This window comes from Sylvia atricapilla, chromosome Z (genome assembly GCF_009819655.1).
Source record: "Sylvia atricapilla isolate bSylAtr1 chromosome Z, bSylAtr1.pri, whole genome shotgun sequence".
In the NCBI taxonomy this organism is placed as follows: domain Eukaryota; kingdom Metazoa; phylum Chordata; class Aves; order Passeriformes; family Sylviidae; genus Sylvia; species Sylvia atricapilla.
In genome coordinates this window covers 22,898,412-22,915,987 of record NC_089174.1, presented here as the reverse complement: position 1 = coordinate 22,915,987, position 17,576 = coordinate 22,898,412, and the positions used below count along the sequence as shown (strand labels likewise).

At 44.8% G+C, this 17,576-nt stretch overlaps 1 protein-coding gene across 1 annotated transcript in view; it reads right to left on the bottom strand.

Annotated features, from left to right (window-relative positions):
• The window catches only part of GRIN3A (glutamate ionotropic receptor NMDA type subunit 3A), a 64,747-nt gene extending 59,062 nt beyond the window's left edge, over positions 1 to 5,685 (bottom strand). Inside the window, 1 exon segment of the mRNA XM_066340069.1 lies at positions 4,993 to 5,685. Coding sequence (XP_066196166.1) covers positions 4,993 to 5,685 — 693 coding nt within the window.
• Between the last annotated feature and the right edge of the window lie 11,891 nt (positions 5,686 to 17,576).

Genomic DNA, 17,576 nt, shown 5'->3' with positions numbered 1-17,576 from the left:
TGGGCTTTTTCTCCCTCTTTCTTTGTTCCATGCAAAGATTTTTGATAGAGGAAATATTACTGAGGTTTCTGACTGAAAGAGAAGCAACCAGGCATTTTTTTGCACATCCTCTCAATTTCTGTCCTTGATTCCTCGCAATGCCCCTCTTACAAACCCTCTTGAAGTACACAAAAGGCAAGTCCACCTTACTGTTTACTCAGGGTGAGGTGAGAAGGGTTGCTGGACACTGGCCATAGTCTTCATCTGCACAGAAACTAGTACAAGCTTTCAGTGTCTGGACTAAGACAGATTAGCAGTGACAGTTTAAATTACTAGAGCCTGCAACCAAATGTGTATGTTGCACATCTCCAGGGAAAATATAATTATTAAAACTTTTTCCACAGCCAATCAAAATCACTTTTCCGCAAAAATGAAATTCTGGCTCTGAGGAGGAAAGAAAAAAGTGTCTCTGGGCATTTAGTTGGACAGAAGCTTTCCCACATCTCCATCTCCATCTGTAATTTCTGCCTCCCCTAACTGGCACAATTCACAGTCTATGTCTTACAGGTCAGTATGACTTCTGAAGACACTGTATTCACAGCGGTATTCCTGTTTCCAAGAATACTTAAAATTCCTCACCTGTGGTGGTCTGTTTATATATATATATATATATAACTTAGGATGCTGTTAAAAAAATAGCTCAATTTCTTTAAAAACAAATGAAAGAATTAAATGTTTATAGGCAGTTTCTTTTTACAGCATCTGTTCTGAGGCTGAGCTTGGTATTTCACTGGAAAATTCAGTTTAACCTGGAACTCTGATTTGGTTTATTTATTCTTTTGACCCTTTCTGAAATCATAGCAGTAATCAGTAGTACTGCAGTTTCAGTTCCTCAAGAAACCAGGTAAAGCACAGACTGGCAGGGGCTGATGATTTGCAATTACTTTATTCTGTTTACTTGCTCTGAGAAGATTCCTTTTCATGTTAACAGACATCAGAGGTCCTGATTTATCTGAAATCCACTAAAAGTATTCCTTTAAATTCAGAGAACACTGCTTCAAACATGACCTCCCCTATGTTTTTGATACTATCACCAACAAAACGGATATTACAGCTATTCCTCCCAGACTCTCAGCTCTGAGCTGTACTACTACAAGCAATATCACTGTGTTTATGTATGGTTCATGTTTCCTGGATCTTTTCGATGTATTGATCTTTTCCCTGTTCCACCCATGGGAAAATTATTAATGATGTTGGCAATCTTGAATCAAAAAATAAAGTGCTTCTCTTGATACAAGCATACACAAGGTCACAAGCCATGCCTCAGTTCTTGTGAGCTTCTGTCTCCAAAATAATGAGCTGTCAAAACTGCACTGCAATTTGCATTTGTGTTAGTAGTGAAGAAACCCAGTAGGTTTTTTTTCCTTGCTGAATGACAGTGTTCAATTGTTACTGTTGTTTACTGAGTGTGAAAATTTACTGAAATATCAGTAAAGTGGGAAAAGTACACACCATTTCTTCAGGTCACACCAGCACTTGGATTTACTGTTAGTGTACATGAACAATTAAATCACAGATATAAAATTTAGAAAGTGTGTCACGGTTAACTCTGTGCAGCCTCCATTGAAAACAACACACTCCTGAACCTCCAGAACAAGCTTTTGCTTGTGGGAGAACAAGTGCACTACTACACCTTGTGATGGCTGTTGTCTTGTTGTCTTGTGATTGTTCTTGTTCATGTCATGGGGAAAGACTGTTCGCCTTTTTTTTTTTTTTTTTTTTTTTTTTTTTTTTAATGCCCTCAGGGTGGTAGAATTTAATAAAAATGGATTTTTAAATATGCTTGGACCACCACAAAACTTCTGAAAACACAGTCTAGGTATCTTACATGACTGAAGCTGCCCATCTGTGGTGCTGTGGATTTCCTGTCATGCTACATGTCTGAAGTATTACTATCATCAAATACCACAGAGAAAAAAAGGGAGTATTATTGAAATGTATTTCAGTTCTGGATCTTTGCCTTCCCTTTCATTCCAAACATTGCTTTTTTCCATGTTAGAGAAGATTTGTTCCAAGATCAAAGTGCTTTTCAATTACAGTGAACATTTGCCTGTTGTAAATTTCTGCATGAAGTAATGACATTAATATTTAGCAGCAGCACAAGTTATTGCATGTATATATTCCTGTCCTGTTGTAGTGTGGAAAATGAGACTTTGCTAGACATAACTACTTTACGACCACTCTAATAAAAGATTTGAATGCTGAAGAGAAGCAATATGAGACAACATCTAGCGAGTACTGGGTTTGTTATGTTTGCCATGGTCTTCATATGCACACAGGGCAAAATGCTTTCCAAGGGCAAACAAGTTTTGGGTCTGTTTCTGTCCCTGCATGGAAGAAAGATACCTGCAGGCACTTCTAAGGGCATGCTGCAGTGGTTTTGTGGGAGGAAAGATACTCTGTCCAAGTAGCAGTAGGAGGGGTGACCTCAGGGGTGCAAATTCAGAAGCAGGATTAGAAATCAGTCTTCTTTTCTGGAAATCTGCATGCTGGGCCTATCAGAAAAAAAAATCTGCCTTGTCTACAATAATGTAATTTTCATTTGCCTCCTGCAGTCTGTAGGAGAGGCTAATCTGCAGCTATAGGTCTATAGAGACAAGAAGGTGAAAGGTCTGTGGCATGTTTGTTTCATGTAAATGCTGGTATAGGACTGTGAGCAACACAAAATCCCTTCCTGCAACAGAGACTGCTGAGGCAAACAACTCCAGGGACTCCTGGGTCCAGTACGCTCTTGGAAATCCTGTAACTCTAGGAGGTATGCAAGGCAAGGCTGCTGTAGCACTACCTCCAGTGCTAGCCTTAAAATGGTATCTAATAAACGAAAGTACGAAAATAATTGTTCAGAAACATGTCAGCCCCTCCGAGACAACCTTAAGAGACTAACACACTTATATTACTTGCTAGCCTTTGAGTAAGACTGAGTTGTTTTTCTAAACCCACAGATGCTTGAAAAGTAATTTTTTTTAGTTCAGCCTGAAGGAAGAATCTGTTCAGCACACGTGCAGTGCCAGGCATTGGTTTCACTGTCACTGAAGACAATACCAGTTAAAGTTTGCTTAAGAACAAAGTTCTGATTTGGATAAAGTGATTCACTGGGCTCCCCACTGAGAAAAATTTGAAAGTTAAGCAGGAACTTTGAAGTTCATGGAAAGCAGCAATGAAATCTAACCTCATGCTGCATGTATTGAACACATCTTGTGAACTCAGGCAGCTTAGACCCTTCTCTGAGATGGAAGATAAAATAATGCTAACAGCCAGAGCATTATTATATACTGGTTTCAGGATCTGGCCCTCAGGGAGTTTTGGTTGTTGACTCCAGCACAATTGTGACTGCAGCTGCAAGGCTGGTAGATGTAACATCAAACTTGGATGCTGCTGGCACTATCAATATCAGAATTCAGCAGCACTGATTAACCCTATGTTTCTGCTTAAATCTAGAGATACCTGAGTTACATGGGTTTTGCTGAGTAGAGAAGCCTAAGTGAATTAAAGGGGCCACAAAAGAGCTGGAGTGGGGAGTTTGACAAGGACATAAAGTGACAGGAGGAAGGGTAGCAACTTCACAATACCAGAGGGCAGGGTTGGATGGGTTATTGGGAAGAAATCGTTGACTTTGAGGATGATGAAGCCCTGGCAGAAGTTGCCCAGAGAAGCTGTGGCTGTCCCATCCCTGGAGGTGCTCAAGGCCATGCTGGATGAGGCTTGGAGCAGCCTGGTCTGGTGGAAGGTGTCCCTGCCCATGGCAGGGAGTGGAACGAGATCCTCTTTAAGGTCCTTTCTGACCCAAACCACTCTGTAATTCAGACCAGCATACAGCAGTCACATCTTCAGTTACAGACCAGAAGCTACCTAACACAGACTTTTTCTACATTTTCTGTCACAATTCAAACATACAAAAACTGAAAAGAACCTGAACCCACAGGAATGTGATCCAAGCTGTGGTTTTTCTTTGCTTTTGCAAAGCAAATTCACTTGGCAATATTTTTTTCTGATTACATTTTGAGACTAAAGTTGAGCTACCTCTTTTTATACAAAACAGCTATTTATCCTGTATTTAAAAAGTAGCTAGTACCATTTTACTTATGACTTCCCTTGCTCAGGCTTTACAGAATAGAGCATTTTCTTCCACCTCTTTTACCTGAAGATGACTCCTGGCATCAAACACACAGCTGCAAAATGCTGTACCTATCACCTTTCTCCAGAGTGTGTAACACTAAATTGCCTTTTTTGTATGATAGAAAGTTTACCTCCTGATGCTACTTCTACTTCTGCCTGAGACTTTGTCCAACACAAAGAATTCAGTTTCTATTTTAGCTAGACAATGAAACAGTCAGGCTGGGCTGCAGTTTCTAGTACTTTAGTTAGGCAACTCGAATTAGCAAAAATCTGATCTAGTACCAATGTACGACCTATAAGTACAGAAAATCCTGGCGCGTTAGCTCCGCTCGACGCAGTCAAGCTACACTGAGCAACTTCCCTGAAAAGTGTCACCTGGTTCCCAACCTGCAGTGCCCATACACAGGCCAGCATTAAGACCGATAACAAACACTCTGAAAGCCTTTTGGGATCTTTTCGTTTTGCCTTCCCGCCCCTCCTCCCTCTTAATAACCTTCTCTTGATAATGCAAAGCGTGTCCTGGATCCCGCTTCTGCTCTCGCCTCTACAGCTTACAGCAAGTGAATGACTTTGCGCTAACAACTTCGCTTGAGCCACCGAGCTCTTGTCTCTTTCCACAGAGAGGATGCTTATCCCCGGCCACCCCGGAGCTAAAGCGAAACGGAGTGCTAAAGGAGGGAGAGACCGAAGAGCGATGCCGGTGTCCCTGGAGTCAGAGAGCTTTTTCCTCTGTCAGAGTCATCCCGCCGCGACCCCTGCCCGGCTCCGACGCCCGCCCCCAGCGTCCGCGGAGCGCTGCCTTGCCCGCCGCTTTTTCCCGTGGTCCCAGCCCCTTACCAGGCTCCGCCGGGGGAACTCGCCTAGCACAATGCTGACCACCGGGATGCGCAGCGCTGCCGATATGAAGTCCAGCTCCAGCATCTCCCCACGGCTCTGCGGGAAGGCGAGAATAGCAGAGACCCCCTGCACCACCACGGTGTGGCACAGACTCTGTAGGAAGGAGACGGGGTCGTTGCTCCAGGAGGCACTGGCTGAAGAGAAGGGGAAGAGGGGCAGGTCGCCCAGCCCCGCCTCGATCGCCATCACCACCTCCAGGGACAGATTGTAGGGCAGCAACCCGGGAACGCCGTTCAGGTTGGCCACGGCCAGCAGCAGCGCGTCCCGCGGCGAGGGAGGCGGCCGCTGTGCCCCGCCGCCCCCCGCCCGCCGGCCCAGCGGCCTCTCGGGGCGCCCGTCCGACGCGTTCCCGGACCAGGCAGCGACGCCCGGGGCGGCCCGGGGCTGCAAGTGGGTGGCCCCCACTCGCACTGTGTGCCCGATGCGCCGCAGTATCTGGCAGGGCTGCGGGTGGGACGCAGAGCCGGGCACCGCCGCTAGCAACAGAGCGCAGGACGGCAGCAACAGCAGGCATGCCCGGCCCAGGACCCCGCGCACCCCTTGCTGACACATGGCCGGGAACCCCCCGCCGCCGCCGCCTCCCCCGGCCCCACCACCTGCATCAATAGCCCCGCGGGCGGATTACAGCGGCATCAGCAGTGGCGGGCGAACCCCGCGCAGAGCCGCGCAGAGCCGCGCAGAGCCGCCCCCACCGCCGCCCATGGGGCCGCCGCCGCCTCGCCTCCGGGCCTTCGCGCCGGGGCTGCGGGGAGGCTCAGCCCCCGGACCGCCCCCTTGGTTCCGCGGGGCCGAGGCGGAATCTGCCCCTGCGACCCTCGCCCCTGCGACCCCCGCCTCTCGCCCCGCCAGGTGGTCGCTCCACCCAACTACCCCGCCGGAGGCGGGATGCTGCCCTGGCTGGCCTGCTCCTGCCCGGCCACTCCTCCGCAGCCCAAGTCCCAGCGGGGCTCCACAGGGCTCCGTTCCCCGCTTCGAGCCCGCCGAGCGCGCCCCTGTCCGGGTCCCTGCCACCGTTCCGCGGTCCTGGCTCCGCTCCCCGCCTCGCCGCGTCTCCGTCCTCTAATCCTGGTTCCGCTCGATGCTCCAGCCCCGTGCCCTTGTACCCCTGCAGCCCTCGAAACGCTCCCCGCCAGCAAAGTTGTCGGTGTAACTGCGGACGGTCGCTGGGCTGCGCTGCGCTCTCAACGGCAGGGACAACGAGCGCCGGCTCCACTCGGCTCCTCCCCGGGCCGCTGGGACTCGCCCCCGCGGGGCGCCCAGGGCAGGAAGGGGCTTGGGGGGCCGCCCCTTTGTGCCCCAGGAGGAGCGTCCCGAGACAGCCCCGACGAAGCCCTCCGTCCGGTGCTGCCATGGGGCATCCCTCTCACCGCTCCCGAGCAGCGGAACAATTTTCCGTGTCCCGAGGGCTGCGAACCGAAGGTGGGCTACAGGCCCCCATCGGATGGCGGGGGAGCAGTGTCTACCCCTGCCGCTTGTTGTCGAAGGCAACCCGGTGCCCTTCCCATGCACTGCTGCTTCAAACGGAACCGTTTTCCGACGTGTGAGACCCGAGATCCTGATCCCGCAAACCTGGGGCACTGACTAACACGGCTTTTAGGACAGAACACTCTTGTCTTAAGGAAAAACAGGGCAGAGCTGAGATGGGCGTTTGTGTGCGCGTCTGTAAGGATCAGGGGAAATCTCTCTCCATGTCTTAGTTCTGGTAGCTGGGTTTAATCCTGGGCTATCGGAGCCGTGCTGACCCCAGGTCTGAGACGCTAATACTGTGACCGGGGCATTGACACGCTCCACGTCCTGTGATGGATCGCCAGGATCTCAGAGCAATCTGTCTCCGTAGCCACGCTGCCCATCGGGAGGAAATCATCTCACGGGTCTCCCTGGCAGCGAGGCGGTGGCTGCCTGCTTGAGTACACCTGGATTTTTTTTTTTTTTTGCCCGCGGGACTCCTGTCATCTTTCCCTGTTTGACTGAGTCCCGAGTGCAGTGCAGCATCCTGCTGCCCTGCATGGAAGAATGGTTTGAGATATTCACTCCTGGAGTGTTTAGAAGTCTTTTGTCAACTCCAGCAGTTTACCCTGACCTAGTGTGTAATAATGCATACCCCACACCCCCAGCAGGTGTTTCCAACTAGGGAAAGAGATTCAGTTTACGTTTAGACATATTAGGAAGAGTACCTAGATTCTTACATACCCCTCTGACAGGGATTGGCTCGGAGCCAGCTCAGAAGTGTGGATTGGACTCCGAGAATGTAACTCGAAGTCTGTTGTTACTCTCACTGGGCCAAGGGCCAAAAAGCCCACCTATAAGCTGTTAAGTATTAAAGAGAGAACAAAGAAACTCCAGGCTTTTCAAGATGTTGTAGCAAGGTGTATGAGGTTTCTCAGGTTTATTACAGCTTATTATTTGTTTCTTGTAACATTTGTTATTTTTTCTTTATGATAGCTTTTGATTTACAAAACACCTTCGAGAAGCAGTCTGGCTCAAATTAATTACAGCCACTTCTCTGCCAGGCTGGACCCTCAGAGTGTGGGGCAAACCCACACTAGTGCTTTAACCTAAGCCCTTCTCTGAATGTTAACCTTCCCCCTTTCTTTGAGGTTTATCTTCACAGATATTTATGAAGAAAAAGAAAATAATAGATTCACAGAATAGTTTGGGTTGTAAAGGACCTTTAAAGGCATAAGTGGAACATCTTCACGTAGATCAGGTTGCTCAAAACCCCATTCACTTTACTGTTCCCAGGGATGGGGCAGCCACCACATCTCTGGATGACCTCTGACAATGTTTTACTACTTTTCTGAAAAAACTTTTTTTTCCTCCCTTGGTTTTCCTTCCTTTGGTATGCACAGAATCTGCATAGAAAGAAACACTTCCCATCATGCTGCATAAAAGAGGAGGTTACTGCCTCCCAATAGGTCTGAACTGTGTGTTTTCTGATTTAAATTCATCTTTCTTGAGTGAGGGTCCCCAGAGGTGTACAAAGTCTTCAAAGCAAGGTCTTAGGAAGGTCTTGGGCAGCCATCCTGCTGTTTCTCTGTGTCATATACCCTTTTCCCAATATGCCGTTATCTCTAGCAAGCTGACATCGCACCTGCCTGCTGTTACCTTCCCACCGTCCTTCAAAGCTAGCGTTTCTCTCACATTGTTCTCTCTAAATTGGTACAAGGTAGCAAAATTGTTTCCCAACATGGAAAACTACAGGTGGCAGAGTGGTGGTCTGTAGGCCAAGACTGCACCATGTTCTACCTGTAGAGGTGAGCTGATAGTATGTCTAAGAGTTAACAATTTCCTATTTCCCCTTTCTTCTTTCTTTTTTCTTCTAGTCTTGTAATCACATTTTTATTTCTTGTCTGATCAGCTCAGCTTCTTCCTATCACTTTTCCTCATTTTCTTTGAAGGAATGGATTGTGTTAACACAGGTGTTCCAAATCTCCTCTGTTAGCAATAAGGAATTATTGACTGGAAGAATTTGCAGAAAAAAATTTTTCTTTTTCCCTGAACCACAGGAGTTACCTTTCAGGTAATGAGAAAGACATCACTTGAGATTTGTACAGCTCTAGAGGTGTTGTCTTTGTTGTCTGCATCCTGTTTTTTAGGTCTGGAAAAAACTGGTAAGCACATAAATTTTCTGCTCTGTAGTTAGATAATTGGTAGTTTTCATGTGAGAATTATTTTTAGAAGAAATGGTAACTCTTCTGTGCCTTAGCAGACAACTCTAAATTGTCATTCGTTTAATGCTTCATTGTAGGAGCAAATCTTTTTCTGGCTTTTGGGCATGGGTGATACTAATTTTAAAAAGTATGTCCTTCAAGAAAAGTAATCAACCTTATTATTGAAAGATCTCTGAAAATTACATTGGAAATCTATTAATAAAGTGAAATAATTCAATATCTACTTTCTTGTTTTTTGTGGGGGTTTTTGGTTAGTTTTTAGCTTTTTTAGGTTTGGTTTTGGTTTATTGGAGTTTTTGTTTTTCATTTGTCGATAATTCATTACTAGATTGCAATAGGATTTTCTGGTCATCAGCACTGCAACGGGGATGATGGCTGTAAAGAATTCCTGCTTTGGACTCAGTTTTAAGCAAGTCATAGCAAGTTGTCACTGTTAGAAACCTGAACTGTACAGAGTGGTCAAACTTTTGTTTGTAATACTTTTGACTCAGAGGCTCTTCATCTTGAAAGTATCTTTACAGCTTGATTATTTATAGCAATAAATAAATTATGAAATTGTATTCTCTGACATTTGCATTTATTTTTACTCTTTGCTCAAATATTTCTGTTAATAAAATTCTCTGCAATGTCCCTGATATAACAAAGAACTTGAACACAGGCTTTGTTTTTAAGAAGACATTAAGCACTCCTTAAATACTGCTCTGTGAGGGGCTGGAATATTTCCAGAAAGTGCCCTGAGGAAGGATATAAATGCCACCAAAGTTTATATGTTTGGAAAGTTGTGTCATTAATTTTTCTGCCTTTTTTTTTTTTTTTTTTTTTTTCATAAATATTCATGTGCAAAAGACCAAAATTGTTTTAGCCTAAAAAAGTACTTGGAGTCCGCTATTCGTTGTACCTTGCTTTTTAAAAGCATTGCAGTCTCTGTTCCAGGGCTGAATAAAATACAGAATATAATTTTTGACAGAGTTGTTGACTTTTTTCAACTCCATGCTAAAGACTGGCTGCCTTCAACACTTCTCCCTCATTTTCCGTTTCTCATGGTTGTTGCCATAGGGTTGTCTATTCTGATCTTTTTTTGTGTTAGTTATTCAACTGAAAGAAGACCAGGCAGACCCATGTAGCTGCAAGTGGATGCAGCTCTTCTGAGCTGGTTGTCAGCCTGTGTAACCATGAGCAGAGGAGTGCTGGTGGCATTGATTGCTGGAGAACTGTGGGGGTGGGCGGAGCCCCAGCTGCTTTGCCCTGGAGGGAGCCAAGCTGATGAGTTAAGAAAGAATTTCGCAACTTCACCCAGAGCCCCTAAGACAAAGACTAACCTCCTAGTCACGGCGACCTGTCTGTAGACCCACAAGACCCCTCGCAAACTTATGCAGATCTGTTACAATTGATTGGTTCTGTATCCTTTTCCTCCCACCCTGGTGTCCCATAAAAACCCCTGGGTTTCCTCTGGTCGGCAGAGGCACCTTGTCCCTGGACCCTTTCGCTGGTACCTTTGCAATAAAGTACCACCTGCGGAAATTCCACACGAGACCTCTCTCTCTCTCACCACGGCCGGCTAAAAGAGGGGCTAACTCACAAGGGCAGGAGCTGAGAGCACTGAGCTGAAATCACTGAGAGCTGAAATCACTGAGCTGAAAAATCACTGCTCTGCCCGCCAGCTGAAAAGCCCCTCTGCCAGCTGAGGAGTGCCCTGACCCCCCAAGGAGCTGTTTCTAGCGAGACATCTTTTGGGGTGGCTGTGGCTCTCTGGGTCCCAAGCGGCGGACCCCATCTACCAGCTGGAATAGAGAACTGTGGCCACAGAATTTATCCATCCTTGATTGATGTCTGAGCATCACATTAAAGCTGATGAAAGCTTTTCAGCAATAAAAAATGCAGCAGGAAATGTGATTAAAATCACCACTCATATTTCTCTTGCTGCCCTTTCCACTTGCTTGGCTAACTGTCATTTCTTTGAAGTAGAGTTGGTTTGTTTGCTTTCTGGGCTGCAGAACATTTGTCCTGTATGTATCACAGCGACCTTCTACAAAGCTTGTTTCCTCTGAGCAACTGGGCTTGTTTGAAAATAGGTTATCACAGTCCTTCTGTCCAGCTCTGTGTTGTTCTGCTCCCATTGTGGAAAAAAACCCCAAGGCTTTACAAAGCTTTATATTACTTAAATTCACATTCATCTGCCTTTTTTTTTAGTTGCTCACATCTTCTAAAAGGCCCAAGTCATGAGCTGAGATGCAGGACACCTCACACTGTCTCTTTTGCCTTGGAGTGGCTGAGAAATTTATGTTGGGTCAGCCTGGAATGATTCCCTCACTGCCTCTTTCCATAACCGTAGTTAGAAAATAAAGAGTTAGGGAAAAATAAACTGTTCTGGTAAAGTTAATACTTTCATTTACTAGGAATGGATTATTTTGTTTCTATTTAGATGCTCCAGTTTATCTAAATGCAGTTTCCAAGATTACAAAATGTTGTATTTTTCACTTGAATTGCCACTTAAAGGGAAAAAAAAATTATTCATCTGGATATTTCTTACTTTCTCTCTTTCGCACTCTTTCACCAGGCAGAAAAAATAAATTTGCAAACACTTTCAGATATCTAAAATTGCATTAAGTATGTTGAGTATTGTGTTTGAAAACCTTCAGTTTGCTGTGATGGATCATCAGTGCACTGGCTGCATGCAGACTGGGGGGATTGATAGTATCATAAATGTTTAAAGTTGGACATCTTAGTTATAAGAGTATCAGTATGTATCTTATAAGTTTCATTTCCAGTTGTAACTTTGTACAGGTTTGACACAAATGTTTTATGTAAAAGTGTCTTTTCTGTTGCTAACTCTGTAGGTCTTGTCACTATGAGTTCAGAACAGTTGCAAATGTAAAAAAGTTGCAGTTGAAGGGTTGCTGGAGTGTTTGCAGGGGTGACACTAGAGAGAGATAGAGAAAAGAAGGAAACTTCCATCCTCCACACGAGGCTCTGAATCAGGACATCACTCTGGGCCATGGTTGGTAGACCCAACTGACCAGTCATTCAAAGGCGGGAAAGAATATTTGGTCCAGAGGAGTTCCTACTAATAACCAATGAGACCCTAGAAAATGAGCCAATCATATCGAGGATCCGAAATCCACCAATCATTGGAAGAAAGGAGAAGATGAGAGGGACTGATAGCTTGAAGGAGGGGCCTTTTCCCTGAGGGATACTGCTGCCCAAAGGGAGGAGAGCCCATATTGAACTATACGTATTTGATACTCTGGCTTATTGTAAAGGGTTCAGGACTAACCCGACCGTTTTGATATTCCAGTAGTAATTTTGTTTCTGATAAACAGAAAAATTTGCCCTTTTTTTTTTTTTTTTTTTTTTTTTTTTTTGTTAGCTCCTGAAGGAGTCAGGGAAGGGCCAAGGCTTATAACGTGCAGCACATGCTGTGTTCATTCTATGTTATCTTTGCAGATGGAGATTTGAATGGCTGACATCAGAAAAGCTGAGCTGGCTGTGGGGGGATGTCCTGTGAAGATAAAACGTGAAGAAGGGAACAAGGTTGTGTGACTGAGAATTTGAAGGACAGCACAGCAAAAAAGTGAGTTTTGCCTGTCTTAAAGTTCTCACCCTGCATATGCTAATAAGCTTAAGGAGGTATGTGCTACCACATATATGACTAAATGACTCAATTGTCTGTCTTGATCCTGCTGTTTTTAAGAGGGATAAGGAGGTTAAGTTTGGGCTGTATATCAGGAGGGTAGAAATTTCACCTGGCTAGGAGGAAGACCCAAAAGGCTAGATTGAGACAGATGACTGGTTCCTTTGCTCTCCCTCCCCTCAGGAGAGGACACCTTTTTGGTAATCTTCTGTGTAGGATTACTATTACCTGCATTAACATGATGCTATGTTTTTTATCAGAATTCTCTCACAGCTGTTGTGTTCATCCATGGCAATTCTGAATCTGTTATTTCTGTTCTTTCAATAAACTGCACTATTTGTGAATCTGTGATCATGATTGCTCCTACTGAACATGACCAGGCTGATCATGCTGAATTGCTTCTAACCAGAACTGAAGCCCAGGCACACGCAGCCCCTCTGATCTGCAAGGGGGTTTATTTTCTGCCAAAATTCACACACTTAACAGTTCAGGTCTCCAAATATCCTTCTGTGGGTAGGCCTGGTGTCAAATCCAAACAATTGCATTGCAGTCAAATGGATTTTCACCAGTGAGGGCTGTGTGCTTCTTTACTGCCTCACAAGAGAGGCTGAGACAGTTCTTGGTATCTAAACAAAACTTCCACTTTGTTTCTTTTTGCAGTATAAATCCAGGTAGACTGATCCTTTCAGAGGATGCTCAAGGAGTGAGTGAGGAAAACAGACAATCAACCACTTTGTCTCTGTGATCCCTTCTGAATAAAAGAGCAGCAGGCTACCTTGTAACATTGACAGGAAGTGGCACAGAGCCCACCACTCCCTCTGGCTTTGATAGTCTCCTCTCTAAAACTAATGCTACCACAGGAAGACCGCAAGACATTCCAAGTACCTGTAAATTAAAAAAAAAATAAAGGTCACTAGTACTCAGTCAGAAACTAGTACTAGCTTCTTTTAACCACTAGGACTGACTGAAGGTGCCCAAAGGAGACACAAATATACTGTGTGGGCCCTGTTTCCACTGCCAGGATGAGGGAGGAAATTTTCAGCTTCACATGACAGCATCATTCTTTCTGTCACTGTGAGTAATCCAGTGGATTGTTTTTATTGCTCCCTGTCTGAGGTGATGGTGTATATTCCTCTAAACAGTAGCTGCAAAACCCTCTTGGGATCCCCACTTGCTGCATATTTTGGTTATGCCATTTGTTCTGAGTTTGACACTTAGTCATGTTTTCCTCCTTGCCAGTCATTTTTAATACTCCCTGTTGTTCTCATCTTGGAGATACATTAATCTTGGGCAGAGAGACAACTGGAAGAGAAGCCACGGTACTGACTTAGTTGATTTGTAAGATTATCTGGCTTAGTACCTCAATCCTCTACCCAAAGTTTCAGTCAATGCTTTTAGTTACTTTTACTTTTAAATCTGTTCCATTCTGTCATATCTTCTGTCTTCTTTATTCATATGACAGTGATGGAAACAGCTCCAGTAGATAAGACTGGTCACAGAATCATAATGGGTGGCACAGAGAGCCTTTAGAACGTCCTGGTCTTAGGCTGGTGGGAATCCAGGAGCTGCTTGGATATAAAGGCTCTCTCTTGGGTCTTGAACTCCTGTGGAACCAACTGTACAGGAAAGAACTGTCTGGATATTCCAGACCTGAAAGTGAAGCAAAGATCAGGACAGAGTCCTGTCAAGAAAGAACCAGCTTTATGCCAGAAAGGTGCTATCCCGATATCCACAGTGAATTGTTGAAGAAAAGTCAACCCCCATTGTTCATTCTCTGGGCTGGCACGCTCTCACCCAGAGCATGGAACTTGTTCCTAGAGTGGTGTGCTCCTGTGCTGCATGTCTTTGCCGTGAGTACATTTTTTTACTTGATTTTTTTTTTTCCAGCAATCAGGCTCACAAGAAAGATTGCCCTGTTCTGGACATCCTTCATGAAAGCATGAAGCCATTCCATGGGACCAGACTGGATTTAATGCAACTTTCCCTGTATGTTTTTGCTTCTTTATTCCAAGATGACAGTTCTAGTGCTTGTGAAAATTCAGGGAAGTGGGAAGAGAAAAAAAAATCTGTTTGAAGTCAGTGTAAAATTGTTATGAGCATCAATATCATTTGAGTAGTGAGGTCAGACAAACATCTCATGGAGCAAGCACAGAGTTTTGAAAAAAATATCAGTACTGCTTTGCTGACACTGTGGTGCTTCTGCATTATATCTCTCCCCCCCCCCCCCACCCCCCCCCCCAAATTCTGTGGCAAATATAAAATTATTACAGGCAGTATGCAACCCTTGCACTGCTTTGGTTGGCTTCAAAAGGCCACATGGTGTGAACACTCAATAAAGATAAATAAAGGCTGTTTAACTTTCAGAGAAAGGCTTCAATTTTCACAAGGTTAGGAGGACACCCCACTTCTGGATCACTCTGGCAGGGTCAGAGACTTCTTACTGTTCCCTCTGCCTTAGACATGCAGATAAAAGGTGGTGGGGGAAGAGTAAGAAATAACAGGGGCTTATCAAAGTTGAATTATAAGAATGGTAAAAAAACCCGAGGAAAACACTGAACAAGCAAGTTGAGGGACAGGCCACAACAGCATGTATTTAAGAAATAATTCACCCAATTAGTCCAGATAAATAATTCTGTCAAATTTATTGAAGGCTGCAGAATTGGCAAATTGCCTCATCTTCTCAGAGAAGTGTAGAATGGACTTAACCCTTCTGTTTGCTGCTTTAGAAACTGACTTTTTACATCCTTCCTCAAATCAGCTGGGGTGACCTTACCCAAATTACTGGCTCTAACAAGGATTTCTGGCACAAGGAAAATGAATTTGGGTGGGAGTCAGCTGTATTATTGAAAGTCTGTGGGCTCACTTGTGTTCTGGGCACTATCTGGAGCTGCACAGCAGAAAATGCGGCTTGCCAGGGGTGCCATCCTGAAAGAAATGTGAATCCTTGTGAGGATCCAAACCTCATGCAGAGCTTTCTCCCAGCCTCCTAACAGCAGAAAACACCTCCTTGAATACAGTGTCCATTCTAGCCTCCAGCCAAGTGTGGTACCCACACCTGTGGGTTGAGTCCTACATGGTTGTGATATTGAGGAGCAGGCTGTTGATTTCTCCAACAAATTCCTTTGTCTTCTGTGGTCTAGATTACAACTAAATCCCTTGCAAAATGGTGTCAAAAAACATATGTGACAAAGAAAATGTCTTAGAACGGCAAATAATTCTGAAGTTTGGCAGTATTAGGCTCACACAGGAGATTAAGCTGGCAGAAGAAAAACGCCTGTAAAATGCTGACACATGAGATGAAGTACAACCAAGAATGGCACTCACCCAAGGCTGTGGTTTTATGAGGAAATAAATGAGCTGGATATATGGCTTTTGTTACAGGAAGCCTTTAAATAATGTGATACTAGATGGTAAGGTTAAGGTGCAGGAGAAGCTATAGTCCAACCAGACACATACATATGACAAATGCTTTTTGTCATACTCCAAAAGTAACTTAAGAACTGAAGAATTTACAGAATCTGCCCAATGAAAATGGACCCTGATCTGTATAAAGTCTGTTTTGGAAAACACAAGTCCCCTTTAACAGCACACTCACACAATTCCCAAGCACAAATGCTGGTGTCAAATTATTCCTGTTGGGCAAGTGTGGTCTCTCAGAGCAAGCTCACTTATTTTTAATGTGGTGCTAGATAGCAAGGGATAGGTATGTCATGTGAAAAGAAAGAATAGAGACAGCTCAGGCTTTATGATGTAATCCTGGACTACGAAACTGTGATGGTGCTTTCCAGCTCTGTTATACACTCCATGAGTCCTTTCTGAATTTTCATTTCTTGCTGTCAAACATAGAGCCCAGCACTCCTTTGGCCCATCACAGGGAACCACATGGGTGTCACTGGGAATTAAATACCTCTGAGAAAACAGAGCACCACTTTTACAGCGCCAGAGAATCCTGAAGCCAACTTCCTCTTGGCAGATTGTTTGAAGCACCTGAGAGCTCTGTGATGAAGAGGAATGGTGTCAAGACTTTTCTCTCCTTTGCAAACCTGGAGAAAAGCCAAATGTCAGCTGTAACTCTTATAGATAGAGATCCTAATGTATGACTCTCCAGAGAAACCCCCAAAGCATCAAAAATGATGGCATAATCTGTTGGGGTGTGAAACTTAGGTTACCAAATTCCTGTAATGTGGTTTGGTCCACCCTATGTCCTGTTCAAACCCCTTGGTCTTTCCCTGGTGGTGAGTTTTGTCAATCACCTTGTAATCCCACCCAAAAGCCTGGGAAATTCTGGTGGGGCTGCACTCTCATTTGACAATTTGACAGTTACCCCTCCCTGTTTTATGTGTAAGATGTCCTGGTAATTGTTCTGGTCACTGCCATCCTACCTGGCATTGGTTCTAGATCACCCCCTGCCCCTTTCCACTACCCCTGTACTTAAGCTGAAACCCAAAACCCAGGAGCCACTTTTCACATGGCTCTCGGACCAATAAACCTTAGCTCCAACCCACTTGAGAGTCCTCCTTTCTTCCACACCATTACCACACTTCTTGAGGTTCAGACCTACAGAACCTAAAATGAACAAAGCTGTACCCCTGTATGCAGACCCAGTGAGCAAGCAAGCTGGTTGCAGCTCTGGACACCCACATAATAATCATAACATACTGAACTTAGATTTTTGTGTGTGTTTGTCAGAAGCTTTGAGCTTTCCTATCCCTTGACAAAGAGCAGTGGAAAAAAAACCGTGCATTTTTGCTTTTAATTAGAGATACTGAACAGGAAGACAAAGTACTCCCTGTTCACTGCAGAGAGATTGAACCACGTGACATTTAAAGGTATTTTCCAACTCAAACTAATCTGTGATTCTATAATTATTAAGTAAGGCTCTTGAGTCACCTCACCTTTTTGTCTTCTGTATTTTAAAATAATTTTTTATGTGAGAAGTTGGTCAGGTTGATAAGACCATGGACAGTTTAGATGCCAGGCCGCTAGAAGAAATCAGTTTCCTGGTCATTTCCTCAGCGAGCTTCTGTAATGGAGCTGAGAGTGGGAGTGGCAATCTGCTACATGCCCCTAGAATAAAGAGATACAGAGTACTGGTACCCTGAGTTTAGCTGCTTCTCTTATTTCTAGAGAAGAAAAATTATGGTCTGTCCTTGCTGTGTTTTAACCCCAGCCAGCAGTTAAATGCCACAGCTCCTTGCTCATTCTCAGCCCTATAGGATGGG